We start from the raw sequence: 26,286 nt of genomic DNA, 5'->3' as shown, positions 1-26,286 counted from the left end.
ATAACTGGTGACATATTAAACCACACAGTGTAATAAATGTATCCTTTTCAAACCTTCGAACACTACTGCAGAAGAGAAAAAAACAATAAAAAATACAAATTAAAGTGAACCTAAACAATCTCCTTCTACCCTCTAAACCTACATCAGCAAAGAATTTTCTGTGGGGGCTCATACCTCTCAATCTCTTAGAGCAAGAAATCTGGACAAAGCCATAAATAATGGGGAGACAAAGGTCCAAAAATAGGAACACTTTTTAAATATTGTTCTTACAAGCTTAGAAAGTCGACAGAATAACATGTTTTGCATTAGCATGAATTTTCAGAAGGGCATGAAGTCTGAAACTCAATTGTCTGCCATTATTTTCTGACTTCAACCCACAATGATTTGCCAATGACTTGCCAGAAAACCACAATTTTATGAGAAACAGACCAAAAGTATGAGGCAAAAATCTTGACATTCTGCAAAGATATGTACAGCTGAGAGGTATGTGGGGTCTTCATCCATCACATCACCTCAAACTTCTATATCCCTACTTCATGTTCTCAACTGCACCTAAAAACTGAAAACTCCAACAATAGATATGTTTGATTTTATCTAGATTAGCTATATCAGCCATTCTTTGTCTGCTGTTCATATCTAGTCTAACAAGGCATGATGTTTAACTACAGTCCTTTAGAAAATGTGTCCAGGATCAGTATTATTACCTGTGCTTTTCTCTCTCTTTCTTCCTATGTTTTTCTACTTTGTCTCTTTACTTATTTCTCTTACACCCATTCCCGTCAAACTTTCGATGTCTTCTGTTTTTCTGTCATTCTTTCATCTTTGTCCTTCCTTACACCTCTTCCATCTCTGCTTTGGTCTTTTCACTCCTTTGTCCTCCATATCTATAAATTTTATTTATTTATTTATTGGTTTGTTTATTTAATTATTTGTTTAAGTTTGCTTTACCAAGGTAGACACTGATCAACAAATGACCATTATTATTAATGATCATTATGCCTTCTCTCTTTATACCACACAGAGGGTGCTTCTTTGGCCTTCCAGACACAAAGGTATTTAATCTTTGTCACTATTCCTTTGCACTCATAGGCTCTTAATCCAACCCGTCATCCCTATAAAATACAGGGACCATGATGTACCACTTCATCTCTCCATATTCTAGAACTTCCACTGCAAGCATATTTCACGTTAGGTACAGGAACCATCTTTATTCCAGCAATACCCCTAAATGTCAAGAAATGATGTTTCTGTTTGTTGCACCTCCATAAGCACACAGAAACCCTGCTCTTCTCCCTTACTGTGTCTTAGACAGGACCCTTCAAACCTTTGTGGTGCATGAAATGCCAGAATTATACTCCAATATCAGAAAAAAAGACAAGCTTGTTAAAGTCCTTACTAACATCTGAAAGGTGCTTAGCAAGCTTTTGTAAAGCACACCTAGGGGCTGTTAAGATGGGGCCTCACATTAGGTATTAACAGTGTGTATGTGTCAGAAGGTAAAATAGCTTTTAAAAAGTGTTAGAATGTCACTCTGCTATACATACAAACAAAATCTGTGGCAGAACAAAGTAGCAGTTTTTAAAGCTCTTCGCTTTTACAGAGGGGCACGTAATTTCTGTTTGCTGTCTGTATGAGTGCATTTCTGTATCACCAATCATAACCATTTATTACATTTCGTCAACATGGATGCTAAGATTCACCACCCAAAATTCACTTTTGAGGTGAATTTCTTGACATCCATGTCTTGAACACATAATAAATTGGTTATGATCGTAATCTTTTTTAATCTACTCCTTTCACCTTCACATAAAAATACCCACATCTTCACCTCGTATTCCCCCATGTACAGTCACACTTTCCTGCACCAGAGAAAGGGGCCTCTGCATTTTCTGTGTTTAGTATCAAAATGCCAGCAAAAATGTAAAAAGTGCAGCACATGCAGGCACAAACTCTGCCTTCCTTTGTAGTCATCAAATGCTGAATCAGTGTTCTTTTCCTTCTTAGCCGAAATGTAAGTTGTGGCTGCATTGCAAATCACATCTTGTATCTCAGCAGTTCAGGTTATGAAAACTGACAACAGTGCAGACAGAAAGTAATATAGCAGTGAAAAAAGTGGTGACAACACTGTCTCTCAGGTATTGAGGAATGTTGATATGTTAAGCAAGTGACAAGCAAGGAAAATATTTACTTCTCTAGTACAGTATGTTGACAGGGCTGATATTAGGACTGGGGTAAATCTTTGTAGACAAGCGATATAAGATGAACACTTTTGTTAAACACAAGAGGTCTCTTGATGTTCACAGGTGCTTTTGGAGTTAAGGCATGTACACATGGACTGCAGTTTGCTCAGGATTAAACAAATGGCATGAACTGATTTGCTTCTCCTTTAAAAAAGATCATTTCCCTTTCAGCCCACCCCTTTTCAAGTAAAAGATCTTGTCATGTGACATTGAAGTAGTTGCATTCTTCGGTATTCTTTCCTGTAGCCTGAGGTATTAAAAGGCAGCAGGTAGATGCAAAGGCAAGTATATACACACACACACACACAGAGTTATAGACATAGAGACTGCTCAAACAAAATTAGGAACAGGCTTTAGAGGGAGGAGCTGGGCCTGGAATTTGTGCGTGTGTGTGTATGTGTGTTTTCCATCCCAGTGTAGGAGGCAGGGCAGAGCTTGGATTTTTTTCAGTTTAATTTTTTGACTGCTTGACTATAGCTGTGTTCAGAAGGTTTCCAAAATAGAAACAAAGATGGAATAATAACCGTCAAGAAAGAAAAAGGTGAAGAGGGAGATGGATGGTAGATGTGCCCCAACAACAGGACTGCAGAGAAGAGAGGAATAAGAACAGGAAGCCATGCAATCCAGACAGGCAGAGGAACTGGGAATAAAACTTGCCTCCTATTTATTTTATTACTTAAGTTTGTTGCTTATTTCTTCTGATGAGTGCTTAACCATTTTCAGGGGCTGCCACATTCTTCCCTATTGCTATGCTATTATACATTTTTGTCTGCTAATTTTCACTCTCTCAAGTTCTGTTTATGTATAGAGGATACAATACTTAAAATGATAACCAAGTTGCAGAGAAGCAGTTTCAGTACATTTCATAAACTTGCTTTTGCTAAAATGTGGCTTTCACATACTCTGAGCTATATTCCAAAATCTTTAGAATACACACGAGAGTGAAAGAGTTGTGTTAAATTGTTAAAGTAAAAACTTTTGTGCAAAGGTATTTGGGTGACTGCATCTGAAGTTGCTAGAGATTCTTGTTTTGTTTATAGTGTTGGCTGTCTCAGTAATCTTAAACCTTCCCAAATTTCAAATGCTTTACAGTGTGGAACGGTCAGGAATTATTCAGACATCAGCCATCTAAGATTATTCTCTTCTTCGGAACCCAGTACAGTTTGAGATACTGCACATGTCCAGGACTTCATCCTGTTTTCCAGTGAAACAGTCCTGAATTATTTTCTTTCAACAGTAGGCACAGTACAGTCTGGAATTAGTCATCAGATTTAGTATGATGTACTCTGGGATTACTGGATTGCTCTAATAGAGCGTGTGGGATTACTCATCATATCCAACATAGTAGATATTTCACCTACTCTGTACGTTTTTGAGTACTACTGGAATACTGCACCTGCAAAGCAGCATGGTATAGGATTACTGGCAGTGCAATACAGCGTTAGATTACGTTAGTCCTCCACAGTGACTCTGAGGTTACAGCTGTAATCTGGGATGAAATGGTCTCAAATTACTCAATCTCTTCAATGGTACAGTCTCAAATTACTAGCCTTCACCAGCAAGACAGATGGAAACAAAAACCCAGTGGTTCTTTCCACCAGTCCGGGTAAGTGAGACAAACAGTACAGTCTGTGGAACTGATATGCATATATTTATGTGTAGTGTGTCTGAAGTTTTTTTATTATTGTATACAATTTTCTATAGCTCTTCGGTGTCTAAAATTACAGTAACTGCAGGTCCTGTCCAGTTTAGAGAAAACAAATGCTTCTGAACATGTGTTTGTTTCTATGGCTTTCTCAACATGATATGCCTATCCAGGATGCTATGAAGGCAGGCAAGTAATTTCATGTCCTTAATGCTACATTCAGAAGGATGCAGCAACAGGCCATTTGGTGTGTGCATATATATATATATATATATATATATATATATATATATATATATATATATATATATAGCATTTGTGTTCATTTTACAGGCAAGATCATCTGGTAAAAATTTGCATTGTAATACAATTATGATTAGGTGATAATAGATTAGACCTTGGATCAGTCTGAGCATAGAATCCAGATTAAATGGTCTCTGTGAGAGGGCTTTGAAGCTGTGTGTGTTCTATAAACAGAAATAAAGGAAAATGTAATGTGAATAGTTCTGTACAAACTTTACAACAGGTGAAGTTATGATAGCTAACATTTATGGGCATGTTTATGAGCAAAGTTAGCATTGCAGTGCAGAGCCAGATCATGGCCGAATGGTGCATTAGACAAGGTAATGGACCAGATTCTTCTAAAGCAATACCAGTGTCCAAATACTTGTCTGTTTCTCCTCAAGTCTTCAGACTCTTAATGCATGTGTCGTGCAGGGTGAGACTATATCTTTGGAGCTCCATTGTGCTTGAGGCATGTCAAACGAACTACTGAAAGAAAAAGTTGCACACAAAGCATCACATACAGACAGAGATAGTAAACACGCACAGAGCAGCAACAGAGTGAGTAATCATTTTTATTTTATGGCCAGGCATCCTCTAGCCAGCAACAGGCCCTAGGCAACTGCCTAGTTCATCTTGTGCTGGATCAAGTCCTGTTGCCATATGTTGCTTTGATAAACATTCTCCCTTATCCATTAATGTAATTTTTCAGTAACTCTGCATGCTAACAGTGACAATGTTTACTGTTGTTTGGTAACTGCAGTTTTTTATAATGTTTAGTGCTAGCAAAGTGATTGTTGTATAGTTTCATATCACATACGAATTACATAAATATTTATAATTTTAAATGAATTTTTGGAAGTTTTATAAAAATGCTGATGTTTTATTTCTGTACTATCTGCATTCATGTTTTGTGAGTCAGCTATCAGATAATTATTTACTGTGAAAATAAATAATTTGTGTGGTAATCTATTGGAAAACAACTGACAGGAAATCTGATTTCTTAGTATGATATAACTCAAAGGTGTATCAGTTGCTTGATCTGAAAGGTGGTGGCTTCGTGGGAAATGTTATTACTATATGGTGTAGCAGTACAGGATTGCTGAGAGCACTGAAAGCCACCTAAAGTCCAGAGATCCGTCTTTGTTTTATTTATTACAATTTTGCATACTGTGCACTAATATGTTCCTTATTGGCACTTTCAGGCCCCCTTGAAAAGAAGCACTTGTTTGTTGGTTAAAACAGTACATTGGTATTTCACCTTTACTAGTACAGTCTGACATTTGCTTTTTATATATAACAATACATTACTCACCATTAATGTACAACACTAGACCTGAAACCTGCATGAAATAGTGTAGCAATCATTATAATTTTTTTATTTTTCCATTTATTCATTAATCAATCTGTGTAGTACTGTTAAGACTGTCGTGAGACAGGTTAGTTTTAACTGATGATGTGTTGTTGCGATAGTAATCCTGCTCGGTACGAGAGGAACCACAGGTTCAAACATTTGGTATATGTGCTTGGCTAAGGAGCATGTTGTGAAGCTACCATCTGTGGGATTATGACTGAACACCTCTAAGTCAGAATCCCACCTAAGTGTAATGATACCGCAGCACCTCGGATCTCCAGTTGGCCAGGAATAGCTGGCTGCAAGGTTGGCGAGGAGTGCCACTCGTCACTGGGTCAGAGTGCAGTGTGCCTAGTACTGTCAACTCACAGCAAGAGGTTCTCTCGTTCATTTCTTGGCTGGTGTGGCTTATGTGTGGACTCTACATGTCCTCCCTGTGTTCATGTGGGTTTTCTTTGGTTAATCCTGTTTCCTCTCACATCCCACGGAGATGCAGCAGATAGATTGGTAACTATAAATTGTCTAATTATCTGGAGCAAGAGCAAAGTGTAGAGAATTTAGGTTTAGCTTTAGTGTCACAGTGGAAGTAGAATTCCTTGCATTTGAAGAACATGAATTCCAAAGTTTAGGAGAAGCTGCACCAAAGATATTACATCTTGTCATAAAGATAACTCACTTGCATAGCAGACACGGTGATGAGGCTTTTTCAGTTTACTAGTGAATACACAATTCATGAAATGGATCATACTTCTGATAAGAAAATTGCGGTGCATTATATAAGTATAGTGCACCTGTGCAGTAGGCTTGAGTAGTACATTATGTATAGAAGTTACCATTTTTATGCTACTACAAACATTATCCATGGTAGGGATCAACACTGAAAGTAAGGCCCATGGTATGGCACCTTGTGTGCCTTGCAGTAGGGCAGTACATAAAGAGCACAGAAACAGGGCTGTTGTTTGGGTGGGGGTGCACAGCATGGCAAACTGTGCACCCTGATGGGGAACTGTGCTATGGGCACTTGAGCAGGATAGCTAACAGCAGTGATGGGTGCACAGACACAGACACACACACACACACACACACACACACAGACACACACACACACACACACACACACACACACACACACACACACACACACACACACTTGTTTATATGTGTGTCTCCATGGTTCTATGTGTCAATTTTTCCATTGTGTGTGTGTGTGTGTGTGTGTGTGTGTGTGTGTGCCTGTGCATATGTGCTGTCTTAGATACAGCAGTGGGAAGATGCTGTGGTGGACAGGGGCCAAATGCACGAGCAGTCCATGCACTCATACTCCTTATCAAACTGTGACCACTACACACGCATGTCTGTTTCCTCATTGTGTTGTCCTGTGTACTGGCACCCATTTGCATTTCATTACTGCAGTATGCTCCATTATAGAAGACACAGTGTAGGCTCTTGTTATCGTCAGTGAATCTCTCACCTGGAAGTGCAACAAGATGAGGTAATGCAAACCCAATACATGGTAGCTCATAACCTGGAAGCATAGCTAGACATATGTGTCATCATCCCCTTTGGGATAAACCCAGTTCCCATGAATTACCACACTGATGGTAGTCCACTGAACACAGAAGGCATTATAAGAGATCTGGGAACACAGGTTGACAGCAACCTCTCTTTTGATCACCACATTGCCACTGTGGTCAGAAAGTCCTTCTATGTGGCACATCTCATTACTAAGGATTTTGTATCCAGGAAGAAAGAGGTCATTGTCTCCGTCTACTCTTCCCTCATTAGGCCAATCATTGAGTACAATGCCCCATTTGGCATGTACCTCACTAGACACCTGCAACAACTGGAGAGGCCGCAAAAGTACCTCACAAAGAGGATCTTAGGCCTTAAACACTTGTCCTGTATGGCCAGACTCAAAAAACTCCAACTATTCTCTGTATCATATCGTCTACTTAGAGGCGATCACTGCTTGACTCACAAAGCCATGTCTGACCCAGCTGTGTTAGAAATGCTACAGAAATCCCAATCCCTCTGCACCACACGCTCCAGAGACCTCAACCTCATTACCCCAATTAACAAACATGCTGGAGGGACAAGGTCATAACCCAGAGACTGCCCATGCTATGGAACAGACTTCCCATACATGTCAAGCAGAGCACCTCGCTGACCCTCTTCAAGAGAAATCTTGATGAGTGGATGGGAAACAGAAAATTCACCCCGGGGATAACTCCAGTGGCTCCACTCAACAGAGGCCCTGGGAACTAAGGTCAGTTGGCACTATGCCAGGGTAATCCTATGGCTAAGCTTGTAAAGGCCCCAGCGCCATTAGCGTAGTACACACCTATGAACCTATAAACTAGTAGTCTCAATCTTGAATTGGAATGTCCAGTCGTATTTGTATTACATGTGTGCTTGATTCTGAAGTAAATAAACATGACCATAAGTAATTATTTTGTAGGAGGTGTTATAATGCTGACTATACAGCAGTTAAGGAGTAAATCAAGCAGTGGAAGTGATCAATATTAAGGATAATATCTCAATTTAAGATAAATGGGCAACCTTTTTTTTTTTTTTAGTTTTCTTAACTATTTCATTCAAAAATATGTACCCATTAGCATTTCCCAGAGTTGACAAAAAATGTTCATGAATGGTGGTTAGAAAAGATTTAGACAGGTAAACAATTATGGGAAATTGCTGGAAGCATTAAAAGAAAATTCCAGGCTGAAAACGTAGGTCAACTTATTTCAAATAGATATGACTAAAAGACTAGTGAGGAAGCTAGAAATCAATATGAAGTAAGGCTAACAAAGAATTTTATTGATAATAATAATAATAATAATACCCTTTACAAGCATGTTAGGATTTAAAAGGAAAAGATGTAGTTTCTAACTACAGCCTGAATGAGGATAGGCATATTTTTACTACTGCACCTAGTGAACTAGCTAATGCTTTCAACATTTTCTTCGGTGGAAACTTCACCAGTGATGCTGGCAGAGAACTTTACAATATATATATATTTTTTTCTGGATGTTGCCTGACTATTAGTGTGGACTTAATAAAGAATTCTCTTGGTGATATTAAGATAAATGTCACTGCTGGGTTGGATGGGTTGAATGACATCTTTTTAAGAAATGTTAATGACACCCTCTCAGGTTATCAGTTTTGCTTCAGGAACCATTGGAAAGATAATACATCACAGATATTTGGAGAGATGCCATTGTTGTACCTATACCCAAGATGCAGGGGGGGGAGGTGACAGCTGATGATTATAGGTCGATCAGTTTGACTTGCGTTTTGAATAAATGCTTTGAACATTCATTTGGTTCTTTGATTCGTGAATCTGGCTGTATGGTGGGCATTCTGCAGTATGGCTTTACTATGGGATATTCCTGTCTAAATATCCTTGCAGGCTTCTGTTACAATGCTAATAGCTCCTCGGACAAAGGTCTCCCTGTTGATATTGTGTACCCTAACTTTGCCAAGGGCTTTGATTCTTTTCCCCATGGAGTCATTGTTAGAGTTATGTGCAATCTTAAAATTAATCTTTACATGACTGGTTGGATGGATAGCTAGACATGTGGAAGAAAGGTTATGCTAGACGTTAAGAGGTTTTTTTCATCTAAACACATATTCAGAAGAATTTTCCATGGTTCAATGATTAGGCCTATTTTGTTTGGTGTTTTCATGACTCATTTCCCAGAACTAAGTAAAACTTAGGTTAACAAGTTTTTCGATATGAATGCTGGGGGTATCTTCTTAAATTTGGCAGATCAGTGGAGAGTGTAGGAATATTTAGATCTCTTAATTCAGTGATCCAACTCAACAGAGATACATTTTAATGCCAGAAAATGCATTGTTGTGCATTTTGGAACATATAATTGTATTTACCCATATACCTTACATGATAAGATTATGGAGAGTCTGTAAAAGATTTAGGCATTGTTGTGGATATAGTTTAAAATGTAATGATCAGATCTCTAGTGTGCTTAGTAGGTGTTACGTTATTTTGAGAAACTTCAGATGATGTTTTGTCATGTTAAGTCTTCCTTCCCATGTATAAATCAGCAGTAAATACATGACTGAATGTTGTGTATCATTTTGTAGTAACAGTTTTCTACAAATGAAGAGGTTTGGAAGTGTTCAATGATGATTTACTAGAATGTTAGCAGGTGTTGGGTTATTTCATTATAAGGAGAGAGTGAAGAAATTAAATAATGTTCTCTGCTGGGTGTAGGTTAATAAGAGGATTTCAAACTCTAAAGGTATAAAAAGAGGAGGCTCTTTGTGAACCTTTGGAGTTCATTTATCAAATCATTCTACTCGCTCAAGAAATAATGATCTTTTGATAAGTCTACCATTGCCTTGATCATGCTATATGTATACCTTTTTCATTTTAGGGTAGGAAATTGTGGAATAATTTATTTATGACTATTAAAACTGCAGGTAGAATGATTGTTGTTTAAAAAAAGCTATTGATAATGGTTTGGTTTAAAAGGATTTGAACTAGAGCTAGCATATGGTAAAGTCCAAGTCTGCCCCCTCAAGGGCTTTTGAGTTGCTCTTATAACGCAGGAAACATTGAGTACTTGTTCAGATCAATGAGATATGAAGGGGTGCAATGCTCTCCTTGGAGTGAATAAACCTGCCCTCTGGAGTTATGTGAATTACATTCTGTGCCTTTTTGAAGTTGATAGAGACACACCAATGAACAATTAAATTGCTGTGTACCATTGTCCTTGGAACTTCAGTGAGGGTGTAATTTACTATGATTTGACTATTTATATTGTAATTATAATTGACGCCCCTTTTGCTAAGTCTCACGATTCTACGTTCACTGTCATTAGAGGTGAGCTCATTATTGTTGCACCAGTTGTGCATTGTTATAACACATCTTGTAGTAAAGTAATTTTGTTACCCACTTTTCAGACCCATCTTCAGCATCTTCTGTTGAAGTAATTTTGTTACCTACTTTGCAGTCATCGGCATGTTTGGTTTTCCACAGCTCATTTCTCAATTTTATATCGAAGTATAATAGTCCAAAATATATGTCTCCAGTACAGATCCCTGTGTACCATTGGCAATCCCTGATGAAATAAACATACAAATCCCCACTTGACTTGTTATGTACTGATGCTTAACCATTATTTTACCACTGAAATACATACAAGCTGACATACAATGCTCCAACTTTGTCAGTTATATCCTTAGGCAGAATAGTGTCAAATGCCATATCAAGCTATAAAAACAGTATGTACTGTCAGCCCTTCATCGAGTGTTATCTCTTCAAAGAGTGCTACAGGACTCTAAAGGAAAGCTCTTCCTGTAACATTCCCTTGTTGTTCTGCATCTATCAGAAGTATATTTCCTGTGGGGTCTATATCACATTGTCGAATTCTGACAATGTCGAATGGCTAAAATGTCGAAAGTGACGTTCATCAAAACTGTTCTTGTGGGAAGGTTGTGCCCTCCAAACCCCCCGCTAATTATATATACCAACTCTGAGATCACAATACAGTGAGGAAATGGCAAATTTTCTGATCCTCAGTGTACCGCAATCCCACAAAAAACTTTTTGCTGAACAGCACTTTCAACATTTTAGCCGTTCAACATTGTCATAATTCGACAATGTAATAGGAACCCTTTCCTGTGTCATCTTATAAGCTCCACTGTGACTCTGAGAATGATTACATCGAATATTGGTCATACTAGTAGATCTAGAATTTTGGGGTCTGACGGGACCCCTTCCTGTGTGAATTGGTATTACTGCAGCTTGTCACCATATGTCAGGGATATGTCCAAGTGTTAACATTTTATTTGACACAAATGACAGTGATTTAGTTAGGTTTTCCTTGAGTCTGTGTAGGAAACCACCATGTATGTTATTGTGGCATATGTGTCATTATTTAAGATATGTCACCCATTGTTTTTATACGCTGTGTCATATTTCTTTTATTGTGAAATTTGTACAGATGTTTTTTGCAGGCACATTTCTATATTCTGCAGCTGGATGATCATGTAATTTTTCACTGATATTGTTACAGTCAGAATTTAAATTTTCAGTTTTGTGATGTTAAAGAATACATTATTCCATTTTACCTTTGACACCAAGCTGATTTCATACATAGCATTAGAAGATTTTCTAACAAACATGAGTAGTTTCTGTGCTATATTTAAACTAGACTTGGTTTTATGACTAGGGTCATTGTTGATCGCTAAATAGTACTATAGCCATTAATACAGACATTAATAATATCACCAAACTCATTGACAGCAACCTGAGTTGATACAGTTGGGTTATTGAGGACAGTATCCCAGTTTGTTTTTATAAGCATGCCATTTACTGCTTATAATGTCCATTAGCAGAGTCTAAGAAAGGTGACATTTTTTGGATGAGCTTGATTTTACTTTTCGGTTAAAGATAATGACATCATGATAAGTGTTTACTGCAGATGGTGTAACAGTAGGTAAGGAACAAAGTCCTAGCTTTGTCAGCAAGTTATCTAAGATATTGCTATCAACAGAGTGATTTTCTACTATTTGTTCCAAGCTATTTCCTATAGCATAATCAATTAAAATGTGGGCACATCTTTTTAATGTGGAATAGTTTGTCATACCAATATTAGTGTACTGTTACATTCCCATATGATGATTGAATTTTCAATTAATTTCTCATTCTGGAGTTTAGTCTGGAAATGCTAATGTTTTTTAGGGGACATCAGAGGGCCCTGACAGATCCTTATAACATTATATCAATGATATTAAGTATTGTACAAGAAATTTCTGTCCCTGATTTTTTTTTTGGGGTGGGGGGGTGGGGTAATACTTTTACTACCTCTTCAAAGCAAGAGGCCAAAAAATATCATATATGAGTTAGAAAAATTGCAAGGGAAATTAAAGGTTTCTAATAAATGTCAGGCAGGAGTAGTAAAAAAAAAAACTTACAAGATGGAAAACAAAAAGGAAATGAACAAGCCTGTCAGTACAGAAGAAGGTAGTATGGCATCTAGACAGCAAGGAATGTGTGAGAGCAAAGAAATCTCAGAAGTAAATCAAAGAAAGGACAATATGGACAATGAGGTCCTCAAATTAGTCATTAGCTGATTATATTAAAGGGTCAGAAAAGAAGTTTGACGAGATAGAAGTGTCTCTGTCAAAACATGAGGATGGCATTCAAGCCCTGACGTAAACAAAGAAAGTTACCAGGGGGAGACAGAGGGTTGGAAATGGCAGGAAGGAAGCAGAGGAGAAGATAATGGAGATGGAAGATCGGGAGAGATGGGAAGTTATAAGAATAGTGAATGTGCCAGAAAGAGTGGAATTTAGAGACTGTAGGCAGTATGTGAGTGAGCAACTGAGTAAATGTCACAGAAGGGCATCTTAGTAGATAGAGCACATCAAGTCTACACAGCAGGAGGGTCAGAATGGAGATTTCCCAGACCCACTGTAGTTAAAATCCACCATTTTCAACTGAAGGAGCAAATATGCTCCTTAATATGGAAGCCTGGTAATGTCCTAAAGGTAGGAAACCAAAGGTTAGTTATCATGCAAGGTTTTTCACTGGCCACAAGACTGAGATGGAGAGGAAATTTATGTCAGTCTTTAGACTCTGTAAATCTATCAATCTAAGGTTCAAGCTTTTGCACCTAGCAACAATGCGGATCCCTTCCCCGTTTGGTATTAAAACATTCCCAGACCCTGCAGTAACACATGAAGTATTGAAGAAATACAAGGCAGACAACAATCTGAGGGGGGTAGGTGACATAAACACACCAGAGGCAAGAGTGTACCAACAGAGGGAAAAAGAAGCTCAAGTAGGGACTGCCAATGGAACCATTTCCAGTCTTCCAAAAAAAAAAAAAAGATGGCAGACAAACAAAAAAGACATGTGAAAGTTAGGAGTTAGACCATCAGAGCTTGCAGGATGCTACAGTAGAACATTTCTGATAGCCTCAGGAAGGAGACTGTTATGTAATTGTAAGGTGACTGATTTTGAACCTTCTATGTGGGGAAAGTCAATCAAGTTAGCTTTATATTGGTAAAATTAACAGAAATGTTATAAAATATAGCAATGCCTTTAAACAGAATGCACTAGATAAGGTAAATGGAAAATATATTTCCCTTTCTTTCTTACAACTGCAAAGGCATAAACAGGACAAGGGGAACTCACTGCAATTTTTTTGTACATATGGGGTATTACTAACACCTAACAGAAAGAGCAAGTAATGGCTGAGTATCAATGATCTGAATAAGGGCATGGCATTATCAGAACTTTTAGGCATTATGCTAAGGTGGGGGTTGAATGGCAGGAAAGTGGAATTAATATCTAAAGTGCTTAATTGGAAAGGTGACTGCCAAAAAGAGCACACCCACACAAATGATAAAGGAAGAACAAAAGGTGGGGATGGACTAATGTTACTGTATATAGTTATTGTGTTTGTTATGTATTGCATTTTGTGTTACTTTAAAAATGTTGATGCTGCAGAGAGAACAAATATACCTCAATAACTATATCAAAAACTAGCCAGGCATGGAGTGAATAATAGTCCTGACACAAACAGGTAAGTACAATTAGTGGAAAAGAAAACTGTTAACTGGAGGGAGTACAGCACAAAGTAAATAATATTCAGATTGCTGATGCAGAACAGCAGTGGACTCATAGACAAAGCAAAAGTAGACAAGGTGTTAGAATATGTACGAGTGGCTAGAAGTAATATAACCATGATATAAAAAATTGACCTCCAGAGACAAGAAAATGAAAATATTATAAAGAAAAGTAAACTAGAGGGGAACTACTCAACTGCTTCCCAGGGAAGGAAAGGGGAGGAATAACCCTAATAAAAAACAAGAGTTTGGGCATACAGGAAAGTAGGATAGATGAGCGAGGGAAATGTTTAATGCTAACAGGCTACTGGGGAGGAACTGAGATCATGTTCTGTAATATGTACTTACTGCCCAAGACCAGAAAAGATGAAATAAGGGGAAATATTAAGCAAAGTGTCTGACTTCTAACAAGGCATTCTGCTGATAGCAGGGGACTGGAATATAATAACAGATATAAGATGTACATGTGACCCAGAGCAGGAAGGATATCATGCGAGGGACAATTCTTTTTTTATTTTAAACAAGAAACATCTTTATTAAATTACCATGTATGACATAGGCCATGTTACGTTTATATAAATGACAATAAGCCATAGCGACACAGTCTCAGTTGTAATCATTATACATTCCAAACAGTGCCGACACAACTCTGGTTGCAAGTGGAGGGACAGTTCTTGAGAAAATGTTACATGATATATGGACGGCAAGACTTAATAAAATCTAGAGGGAAAGGCGGACAGTATGCTTACTCTGTACAAAGGCATAGGTGTTGATCGAGGTTAGACAGAATTTATATTACAGCAGATATGAGTATCTGGTAGAATTGGGAAGGTACCCACCCAAGAGCCCTTTTAGACGGTGCACATTTTGAATGTGAGATTAGAATTCCAGCAAATGATAACTTAACTAGACACTGGAGAGCAGGAAGTGTCTGGTGGAGAAACCAAAAAGGGCCAAGACTGCAAAAAATAAGGGAGGAGATTTGAGCAATCAAAGGTTGGTAATATAACAGAAGAATGGCACAAGAGTAAAAAAGAGTTAAAGCAAGCCCTACAAATGAGGGAAAAAGGAATGGGAGGAGGCAATTTTATTTCAATGAGACAACTTAGCGAAAATGAGAGATCTTCAGTATAGAAAAGGGCAAATAGAAGTGGAAGAGTATTTGACATAGATAGAAAATACATGGAGTGACCAACTGGACAAAATGTTAATAAGGAGAGCAAGAGCTGTTAAGCAATGGGGGTCTGCCCATACACCTAGGATACAAATGTCTCTAGCCAGTAAGTTAAGCAATGGGGGTCTGCCCATACACCTAGGATACAAACGTCTCTAGTCTGTAAGTTAAGACAACAAAAGGGTCTGCCCATATACCTAGGATACAAATGTCTCTAGCCTGTAAGTTAAGCAATGGGGGTCTGCCCATACACCTAGGATACAAACATCTGTAGCCTGTAAGTTAAACAATGGAGGTCTGCCCATACACCTAGGATACAAACGTCTCTAGCCTGTAAGTTAAGCAATGGGGGTCTGCCCATACACCTAGGATACAAATGTCTCTAGCCTGTAGCTTAAGCAATGGGGGTCTGCCCATACACCTAGGATACAAATGTCTCTAGCTTGTAAGTTAAGCAATGGGGATCTGCCCATACACCCAGGATACAAATGTCTCTAGCCTGTAAGTTAAGACAACAAAAGGGTCTGCCCATACACCTAGGATACAAACATCTCCAGCCTGTAAGTTAAGACAACAAAAGGGTCTGCCCATACACCTAGGATAGAAACGTCTCCAGCCTGTAAGTTAAGACAACAAAAGGGTCTGCCCATACACCTAGGATACAAACGTCTCCAGCCTGTAAGTTAAGACAACAAAAGGGTCTGCCCATACACCTAGGATATAAATGCCTCTAGCCTGTAAGTTAAGCAATGGGGGTCTGCCCATACACCTAGGATACAAACGTCTCTAGCCTGTAAGTTAAGCAATGGGGGTCTGCCCATACACCTAGGATACAAACGTCTCTAGCATGTGAGTTAAGCAATGGGGGTCTGCCCATACACCTAGGATACAAACGTCTCTAGCCTGTAAGTTAAGCAGTGGGGGTCTGCCCATACACCTAGGATACAAATGTCTCCAGCCTGTAAGTTAGGCAATGGGGGTCTGCCCATACACCTAGGATACAAACGTCTCTAGCCTGTAAGTTAAGCAATGGGGGTCTGCTCATACACCTAGGATACAAACATCTCTCGCCTTTAAGTTAAGCAATATGGGTCTGCCCATACACCTAGGATACAAAAGACTCTAGCCTGTATGTTAAGCAATGGGGGTCTGCCCATACACCTAGGATACAAACGTCTCTAGCCTGTAAGTTAAGACAACAAAAGGGTCTGCCCATACACCTAGGATACAAACGTCTCTAGCCTGTAAGTTAAGACAACAAAAGGGTCTGCCCATACACCTAGGATACAAACGTCTCTAGCCTGTAAGTTAAGACAACAAAAGGGACTGCTCATACACCTAGGATACAAACGTCTCTAGCCTGTAAGTTAAGGCAACAAAAGGGTTTGCCCATACACCTAGGATACAAATGTCTCTAGCCTGTAAGTTAAGCAATGGGGGCCTGCCCATACACCTAGGATACAAATGTCTCTAGCCTGTAAGTTAAGGCAACAAAAGGGTCTGCCATACACCTAGGATACAAACGTCTCTAGCCTGTAAGTTAACACAACAAAAGGGTCTGCCCATACACCTAGGACAGAAACATCTCTAGCCTGTAAGTTAAGACAACAAAAGGGTCTGCCCATACACCTAGGATACAAACGTCTCTAGCCTGTAACTTAAGACAACAAAAGGGTCTGCCCATACACCTAGGATACAAACGTCTCTAGCCTGTAACTTAAGACAACAAAAGGGTCTTCCCATACATCTAGGATACAAATGTCTCTAGCCTGTAAGTTAAGACAACAAAAGGGTCTGCCCATACACCTAGGATACAAACGTCTCTAGCCTGTAAGTTAAGACAGCAAAAGGGTCTGCCCATACACCTAGGATACAAACGTCTCTAGCCTGTAAGTTAAGACAACAAAAGGTTCTGCTCATACACCTAGGATACAAACGTCTCTAGCCTGTAAGTTAAGGCAACAAAAGGGTCTGCCCATAGACCTAGGATACAAATGTCTCTAGCATGTAAGTTAAGCAATGGGGGCCTGCCCATACACCTAGGATACAAACATCTCTAGCCTGTAAGTTAAGACAACAAAAGGGTCTGACATACACCTAGGACACAAACGTCTCTAGCCTGTAAGTTAACACAACAAAAGGGTCTGCCCATACACCTAGGATAGAAACGTGTCTAGCCTGTAAGTTAAGACAACAAAAGGGTCTGCCCATACACCTAGGATACAAACGTCTCTAGCCTGTAAATTAAGACAACAAAAGGGTCTGCCCATACATCTAGGATACAAATGTCTCTAGCCTGTAAGTTAACACAACAAAAGGGTCTGCCCATACACCTAGGATACAAACGTCTCTAGCCTGTAAGTTAAGACAACAAAAGGGTCTGCCCATACACCTAGGATACAAACGTCTCTAGTCTGTAATTTAAGACAACAAAAGGGTCTGCCCATACACCTAGGATACAAAAGTCTCCAGCCTGAAAGTTAAGACAACAAAAGGGTCTGCCCATACACCTAGGATACAAACGTCTCTAGCCTGTAAGTTAAGACAACAAAAGGGTCTGCCCATACACCTAGGATACAAATGTCTCTAGCCTGTAAGTTAAGACAACAAAAGGGTCTGCCCATACACCTAGGATACAAACGTCTCTAGCCTGTAAGTTAAGACAACAAAAGGGTCTGCCCATGCACCTAGGATACAAACGTCTCTAGCCTGTAAGTTAAGACAACAAAAGTACAGAGAATGATTAATAAGGTGAAAGACCCAAAACTGGGCTGGTGCAACAACAGCTGTTGAGGATTTAGTAAAATATTCCAAGAATTTTATGCATATCCATACTTGAAACAACTAAGAGGAATTGTATGGGAGCAAAGAATATATTTTTTTTTTTTTGAGAGGTTTCATCCTTGAAACCCTGGCTGTAGGTAGACTCATTGTTGAAATGTTTAATTGTGATGGACGGCTAATGTTTACCACCTGATATGGTTGTCTGATATACAATATCAGTGTAAAAATATATGTTATAATTAATGTGTACCTGTGATAAAGTTATAGTAAGCAGCTTCAATTAAAATAAAAATAGAATTATAGCCATTTTCTGGAAGTCTCACACAAATTTGCTGAATTATAAATTCCCTAGGTTTGTAGTGAGGGAAGTGAAGCTATATCTGCAGTTCTGGAAAGAAGATAGGTCTACAGTTTTGTATGGTAAATATGTAAGAAGGTATGGGGAGAGGCAGGAGATGATAGTGGGATGTCTTCAGTTGTACGGTAGTAGTAGGGACTGTTTTCTTTATTTCTGAGATTTGATACTGATATATTGGTCACTTATCAGTGTTATTAGTGAAACACCCCTGGAGAACTAGAATCTACCGGTGCTAACATAAACATATGTGAGAAGGAAATGACATTATATAATTGGAAGGTTGTGTTTTTTTTAGTTATTATTATTTTAGAAGATTATGACCTGGTCTTCGATCATAACTAGCTTGTTATATGTTCAATGTATGTATGTCAAGAAATTTAACTGAAAGTGAAGCTTGTGAGGTGAGTCTTGACGTCCAAGTTAAGAAAACAAAATGGGCTGGGTTATGACCTGATCATAATTCTTTCTAGTGCATGGAGCTTTACCTGCTCCCATGTACTACAAAAGGCAAAGGAAAAAAGAGTTGTAGAGCTAAATGTTTTGTAGGTTTGAAACCTATAACACATTAACCACTGACACGCAGAGAGTGGCTTCGCCAGAAGCATCTCAGAAAGCTGCATATTATTTTATTTACAGGTACTGTCAATACATGGGAATCAGAATATAGTACAGGGAAAGGGTACTTATTTTTGTACGTCATGTTTTCTCAGCAGTGTTACATTTATCTGTGCATTACTAGCAACTTTGATCTTTAGACAACAACAGCTCCTGCAGGTCTAGCAAATCCATTTGTTCTATTTACAGTTCTCAAGCTTGATTTGGGACCAATGATCCCACTGTTGTGTTCTAACCAGTGCCCCACCCCCTCAGGTCTTCAAGTGAAGAGCAAAAAAGAAAAGCACTTCACTGTAATAACCTGCAAGTTATCAGGTTATTTCAGTTAGATCTACACACCCCCACCCTCCAGAAAAAAAGGAAAAAGAACTGACATTCCTTCTACTGTTACACCAACCAGATGGCCAGATGCATGACACACACTCCTCTTCAGCTCCAACCATTCAGGTCCTGTGTCTGTGCCCTGCCCCAAGCCTCCTTTAACATATTTTATTTAAAACAAATGTCTTCTTTTAAACTGTAGCAAACTATTTGCTACAAATGTAGCAAGCAATTGCTGTACTTTATACCTGCCTGCATGGAGCGCTTCAGCGCTCCTGTTTTAGTTAAAAAAAAAAAGCAAACTGCTTGTGCTTGTTACAAATTTAGCAAACAGCTGCTACGTGTTATACCCTGCCTTCATGGAGCACTTCAGTGCTCAGGTTTTAGCTAAAAAAAAAAGATTATTTTTTTTTACTTTTAAACTGTAGCAAACAGCTGCTATAGTTTAGATAGAGTTGCCAACTTCAAAAAAAAATAGAAAAAGTATATCAGAGTTTATTAAATTGGTGGCTTTAATATGCTTTTTTACAGAAAAGCATAGTAAATTGTCAAAGAAGGCATCACAAACAGAAGAGGACGTTCTCCCTCAGCTGACATGACAATGACATCACAAAAATGGGTGGAGAGTGAGTGTGACAGGGTGGGGATAGGTGGGGTTATGGGAGGTGTGAGGCGTGTGGCTTTGGTCTGGTTTTAGCTACAAATAAAGGTGGCATCCCTATGATTAGACCACACATAGTGCTACAGAGCACAGGTTTGATCACAAATACAATACTGACTTTTAAAAACTGGTATTACATTAAAGAAAGATCAGGATTGGCTGATGACACCGCCCAATACTTTATGCCCAAGACTGTTAGTCCTCTCATCCCACCCTAGCTGTGCTACTGCTTGATACAAGTCTGTTGCTTCATGCTTGCCCTAGGTATAAGATGAATATATAAACTTCTTATTCTTTATACTAGGTGCAAAACTGTCCCTCCATTCCAGAAGTTTGTGCCTACCATGCCATTCAGTCTGACGGTAACTGTGATAGAGTAGCCATAATTTCTAAGCAAATCCCCAGAGACACAGAAACAGAACTAATTGAGATCTAATTCAGACTAAACAGGACCAGGTATCAGATCACAGCAAGTTACAAGACCCGCTCTGTGCTCCCAGATAACCATGTTAGGTTCCTAAATACACCGGATGAACTCCAGATCAACAGCAATTCAGTTATCATAGGGAACTTTAACTACTCATACATAAAGAAGGATACCTATACTTCAGCTGTAGGTTATGTCCAAAAATTCCTTGATTTCATAAACAAAAAGTTGTGGACCAAATTGTCAAGGATCCAGCTACAGGACAAAATTTTCTTGACTGGAATGTTACTGACATGGCATTAATGTCAACTATCCCCCTGGTTCTCCTTATCCACATCCCCATTAAATCCAGTCACAAACTGGTAAAATTTTCCTTCAAGGTCTCCAAGTAATTAGATGAAAACATCACAAAGTTCAGAGAATTCAAATGTTCAAACCTTCAACAATTCTATGATGAAGTCTCAAAATTCACGTTTAACTGTGTTACCCAAGACACTGACACAGCAAGTAGTTATGCAAACAAACTCTATGTGCACCTAGATAAATGCATTGACCTGGCAATCCCTACCAGATCCAAACAAAATGGGAGGTTTAAAAGTAAACCAGCCTGTGATTTACATATATAAATAAAAATGTAATAAAAGAAAAAACTTCTTAAACTGTATAGCAAAAAAAAAAAAGTCAAGGTTAAGACAATTAGAAATCCTTCTTTAGTTATGTTAGGAAACTAATGAATAACACCCAGCATTGTTCACGACTTATTCAACAATGCACTACCTACTCAGATCCAGAAGAAACAGCCAGCATGGTAACAAACAATTTCAGTCCAAATTTCACTCCCGAAACAACTGTACAAAGCCCCATATATTCCATCATAACCAAAAAATACTTGCTAAAGGTACTCCCCAAAATGAAAACGACATCATCCATGGGGCCTGAGAAAATATCTGGTTGCCTTATAAATTGTACAAAACATGTCCTCGTGGATTCACTGTTACAGTTGTTTAACCTGAACTTAGCCAGTGGTTTTGCCCCAGAAATACGGTGCACAGCTTTTGTAATGCCACTTCGCTAAGGTGGACCCACTAATGGCCCTGGGAACTACAGACCCATTAGTCTGACTAGTCTTATATACAAAGCCGTGGACCATATCATAACTGACCTAATTCACTATGACATTAAAAATCTTATCAGGCTTGATGTCCAGTAGTTTGGCTTTGTTAACTGTAGATCCTGTGTAATAAATCTGGTCAACTTCTTTGAGAGAGTAACACAAGCTGTAGACAGTGGACATGCTGTTCATACAGTGTACCTTGACTTGGCTAAGGCTTTTGACTTCAAACCACCTGATAACTTAATAAATAAACTAAATGAACTCCAAGCCGACCCCTATGTAGTTAGGTGGATAGCAAACTTGTTGAGGGCTAGACTCCATGTAGTAAAGGTGACTAGGGTGGGTCATTTGCAAACACGAAGGTGATCAATCATACTTCATGCTGGGATCCCTACTATTCATCATCGATTTCAGAAAACTCTAAATTACGAATGGAGATCTTTGGTAGCCAAGTTTACAGATGACTGTAAACTTGGTGTCATTCTCAAGTGCCTTTGTTATTCGCAGAAGCTCCAAATGGAACTCACACATGTCAATAACTGGTGCTGAAAAAATGGGTTAAAACCAAATTCTAAAAAGTGCAGTATCATCACATTGGTAAACAATCCCTTCATCTATCTTATAGTATAGATAACACTCCATTTTAAAATGAAAGTGTAGTGTAGTGAGAGACCTTGGAACATAGATATATTATGTCCTTGTCTTTGACCATCACATTGCAGCAGTGGTTAGGAAATCCTTTTAACTGGTGCAGTGATTGCAAAAGATATTTCATCTACATCCAGGGAAGTTCTTACCCCTCTGTAGTTTGCATTGATCACACCTGTTATCAAATACAATGCCCTGTCTGGGATATATTTTACTAAACATATCAAGCAACTGGAACGACCACAGAGATTCCTAACTAAAATGAATATTTAAAATACAAGAAATACCCCAAGATGCTGTAAACACTGTCCCTTTATTCAGTGTCCTACAGTCTCTGTGGGGGCAGTCTGTGCTTTGCCTTTCAGGCCATTATGTTCCAATAGTGCAAGACATCTTATATCGCCACAAATCAAGCAGACCCACTAACACCAGAATCACGGATCTAAACATGGTTCAGCAAATAAACACACATTAGAGAGACAGATGTGTCAAGCAAAGCTAACCCCTTCTCTGGAACACACCTCCACTCCAAATTAGGCAGTATGACATGCTTTCTTCCTTCATAAATGAGTTAGACAAATGGATGGGTAGCCACAAATTCACTCCTATTATGGAAGGCCTTTTGCTCCTTGAAAAAGGAAATAAGGTCTAAGGGGGGTACTGGCAAAGTGTAAATGGCTGCTGGGTCTAGTTGCCTTGTATCTTCTATGATTCGGTAATTAACCCCTTACCTTAGCATACCTGTGCAATATAGTAAATTAATTCTAGAGGCTCGCTGAGCTTCTGATATGTAGACCGTGGTTAATATTAAATGTAGTTTTTTGGAATGTTTACTGTATTAGTGTAAGATGTAAATGTGACTTTTTCAATATATGTATGCTTATGTCTCCAATAATTTATAATTAATGGAAACTGAAATTGATGCTTCACACCCAGTCTGTAAACAATCAGTGGTCTTCATCTCTGTTTAGCAGGTGGAGGCACCCCTTCATTCATTCCATTCATCACAGAATTAGGAGGGGTCTCCTATCTTTCCCTTCCCATCTCATTGGTAACTGGTCCCAGAATGCATGTAGTGTCAACAGTCCTCTTCTACCACCAAATGTGTGTGTCAGTAAATGGACCCTGAAAGTAACCCTTTATAGAAGGTTAGTGATCTGCCTGTCCTCTTCCAGCTGGTGGGTCAGTAATTGGACTCCCTAAACCCCCAAAGCAATTTTCTGCTGCAGATCATTCTGCTACCTTTACCCATACCTTGTAGGGTTTCTTTAGCTCTAACATTCTCTATCAAATAACCACAATGCCTATGCTAAAAAGGTACACATTAATGCTAGTCAAATATCACACCTTATTAACTCTGCCTTCACTGTATCTGCATACCATAACATAATGAGCACCAACACCACTACTACCCATAACCAATTACTTCATACTGACTTGTGTGGCCTACAAAGATGCCCACTGCTGGGATGTTTGTACTGCAGGGCATACTAATTCTGACCCATGTATGCTTCCCAGACACTGAGCTCTAGATGTTGTCTCTCAATTGAATTAGTATGATTTATGTCATTAATCAAGTTTACCAACAATGATTTGAACCCACACTAAATTAAGAGTAATAATTAATGAGAACCTCAAATTTGATCTGCACATTGAAAATAATATAATTAAGACCCATAAAAAACTAGGGTTGCTGTATAGACACATTAAGTTCCTCTGCCGCCCCACTAAACAAGTATTAGCACTATCTTACTTATTACCCTCTCTAACCTATGTGCACCTTTACTAACCAACTTGCAGTCTTCCTTGAAATCAAAACTAGAAACATGCCATAAAAAGATAGCTAAATTTGCTACAGTTGTCATTCTACTCACCACTGTATTGCCCTAAAAAATTACAGTGGCTTGAATTCCCCCACTACTACTCCTTCAGTTCACAATTATAGATAAATTTATTTATAAACCACAAGACTGTCCTGTGCTTAGCTGCTTATTCGCCCTTTACAACCCCATTAGGCGTCTTGAGATCTGAGCAACATCTTCTTCAAGTACATAAACCTAAATTACCTGCAGGTCAATTATACTGTTGGAACATTGCCAGAAAATGGAATAGTCTACCCTCCTTTATCTGCTTACAGCAAAGTTTTTACAACTTCAAAACTGGGCTGCACAATCATCTTCTCTCTAATCGGTTGTGTAACTGCTCAGTTCCTTTCTCTGCCATTACTTAATCTATTAAATGAACCCAAAGCTGTTTATATTCTAGCTCCTGCTCCAACACTTTGTTTCCTTGTTAATTCCTGATGAACTTTAACTACTTAACTCCCTCGCGTGCTTTCTATTAACTCAAGCCCCTTTTCCCATTTATTTTCCCTCTCTTCTGCTTTCACTCTGCTTCATTCTTCTTCCTTCTGTCCTATCTCTTTCTGTTTTCTACTGTCCATTCGCCTTACTATTCCCTCCCCGCCTCTTTTCTTCCTCTCTTTCCTTCTCTAATATGTATTACAAAGTTCTCCTCTTATGCCTTCCTCTCTATGTTATATATGTATAATATGTATTTATTGTATATCCTAAGTAATGCCTTGAATCCAATGCATAGTTTGGTGCATTAATCTGCATGATATTTTAACCATTCTGTCATGATAGTCTATACTTTGACCACGTTTAACTTTGCTGTTACTTTAATGTCTTATCACCTTTATCTTACTTTGTGCAATTTTCAGGTACATTTTTTTGTAATTTTTGTAATTCTTTTTCTTTTTTTCTTCTTGTAATGTTCTTGATTTCCCCTTGAAACTTTTATGTAAGTTTGCTTATACCTGGAGCTTTTCTCCCCAAGCCTCCAACGAAAATGGGCTTACCTTGGCCCAGTGGACTTGCCTGTAATCGAAAGCCAATAAATAAATACATTTCTTTTACTGAAGGACACTGTTCTTACTATTTTAGACACCAATTTAGAAATAGACATTTAGTGTACTCCCATTATAAGGTGTCTAAACAGCCTGCAATCACTTTTTTGATTTTTTTTAAATGTTTTTTTAATAGATTTTTCTCTGCTGTGCTATGGTTTTACTATCACAATTGTTGAAATGTTCTTTTTCAAAATGATGTATTTCACTTGCAGTGTTTAGTTGGCAGTGTATTTATGAGGAGTATGGGTCTTCTACTGATGTATTTAGTACATCAATATAATGAACAGTATACAGTTAGACGATGAGGTGTCTGTGTTCACAAATAAGTGTTTTATCTGCTTCTTCTCCCATAATTTTACAATAGTTTGGATGAGGTTTCATCTTTACTACCGAAGTTAAATAAAACAATAACCTGCTTTCATAGATTCATAGGTAGATACTAGGCTATCTGCCCTAGGGCATTTATAAGCCTAGCCAGAGTGTATTTGGCTTCCGCCTCCCTATTAGATTAGCCTACTGTGCCTCTGTAAAGTAGGTCACAGAAGGTACCCTTTTAAGATTAGTTTTCTGTGCCTCTGTCTAGCAGGGGCACAGAAGAGATCCCAGGGGTGAATTTGCGATTTCCCATCCACGCGTCAAGATTTCGCTTGAAGAGGGTCAGCGAGGGGCTATGTCTAACATGAATTGGTATTCTATTCCAGAGTGAGGGGAGCCTCTGGGAAATGAATCTGTCCCTCCAGCATGTCCTATTTATTTTTGTGCTGAGGTTTAGGTCCATGGAGCGTGTAGCTCTAAGGGACTTGGATTTTTTGAGGTGGAGCATGTCCATTAATTCTGGGTTTGACATGGCTTTGTACGTCAGGCATAGATCGCCTCTGAGTAGGCAGTAAGCAACTGAGTAGAGCTGGAGTTTCTTTAGTCGAGCTGCATAGGACATCTGTTTGTAGCCCATGATCCTCTTGGTGAAGTACTTTTGGGGTCTCTCCAGTTGCTGCAGGTGTCGGATAAGGTACATCCCAAAAGGGGCATTGTATTCAATTATGGGCCTGATGAGTGATGAGTAGAGGGGCACAATGACCTCTCTTGATCTAGATGCGAACCCTTTTGTGATAAGGTGGGCTATACAGAAGGTCTTTCTAACCACTTTGGCA

General features: G+C 38.7%; 1 protein-coding gene across 7 annotated transcripts in view; it reads left to right on the top strand.

Moving 5' to 3' along the window:
• Window positions 1–26,286, top strand: part of RGL2 (ral guanine nucleotide dissociation stimulator like 2) — a 791,449-nt gene that overhangs the window by 299,223 nt on the left and 465,940 nt on the right. The window contains exon 1 of one of the 7 annotated variants that reach the window (XM_044083540.1): window positions 2,664–3,846. The exons of the other annotated variants lie outside the window; for them this stretch is intronic. Within the exon in view, the coding sequence (XP_043939475.1) occupies window positions 3,808–3,846 (39 nt within the window). The 5' untranslated portion in view covers window positions 2,664–3,807. Of the gene's footprint in view, window positions 1–2,663; window positions 3,847–26,286 lie in introns of those variants that run through there. 7 annotated transcript variants of the gene reach the window in all.

This window comes from Protopterus annectens, chromosome 9.part0 (assembly GCF_019279795.1).
Source record: "Protopterus annectens isolate FY-2018-M chromosome 9.part0, PAN1.0, whole genome shotgun sequence".
Lineage (NCBI taxonomy): Eukaryota > Metazoa > Chordata > Ceratodontiformes > Protopteridae > Protopterus > Protopterus annectens.
This window is presented reverse-complemented; position numbering and strand designations above follow the sequence as displayed.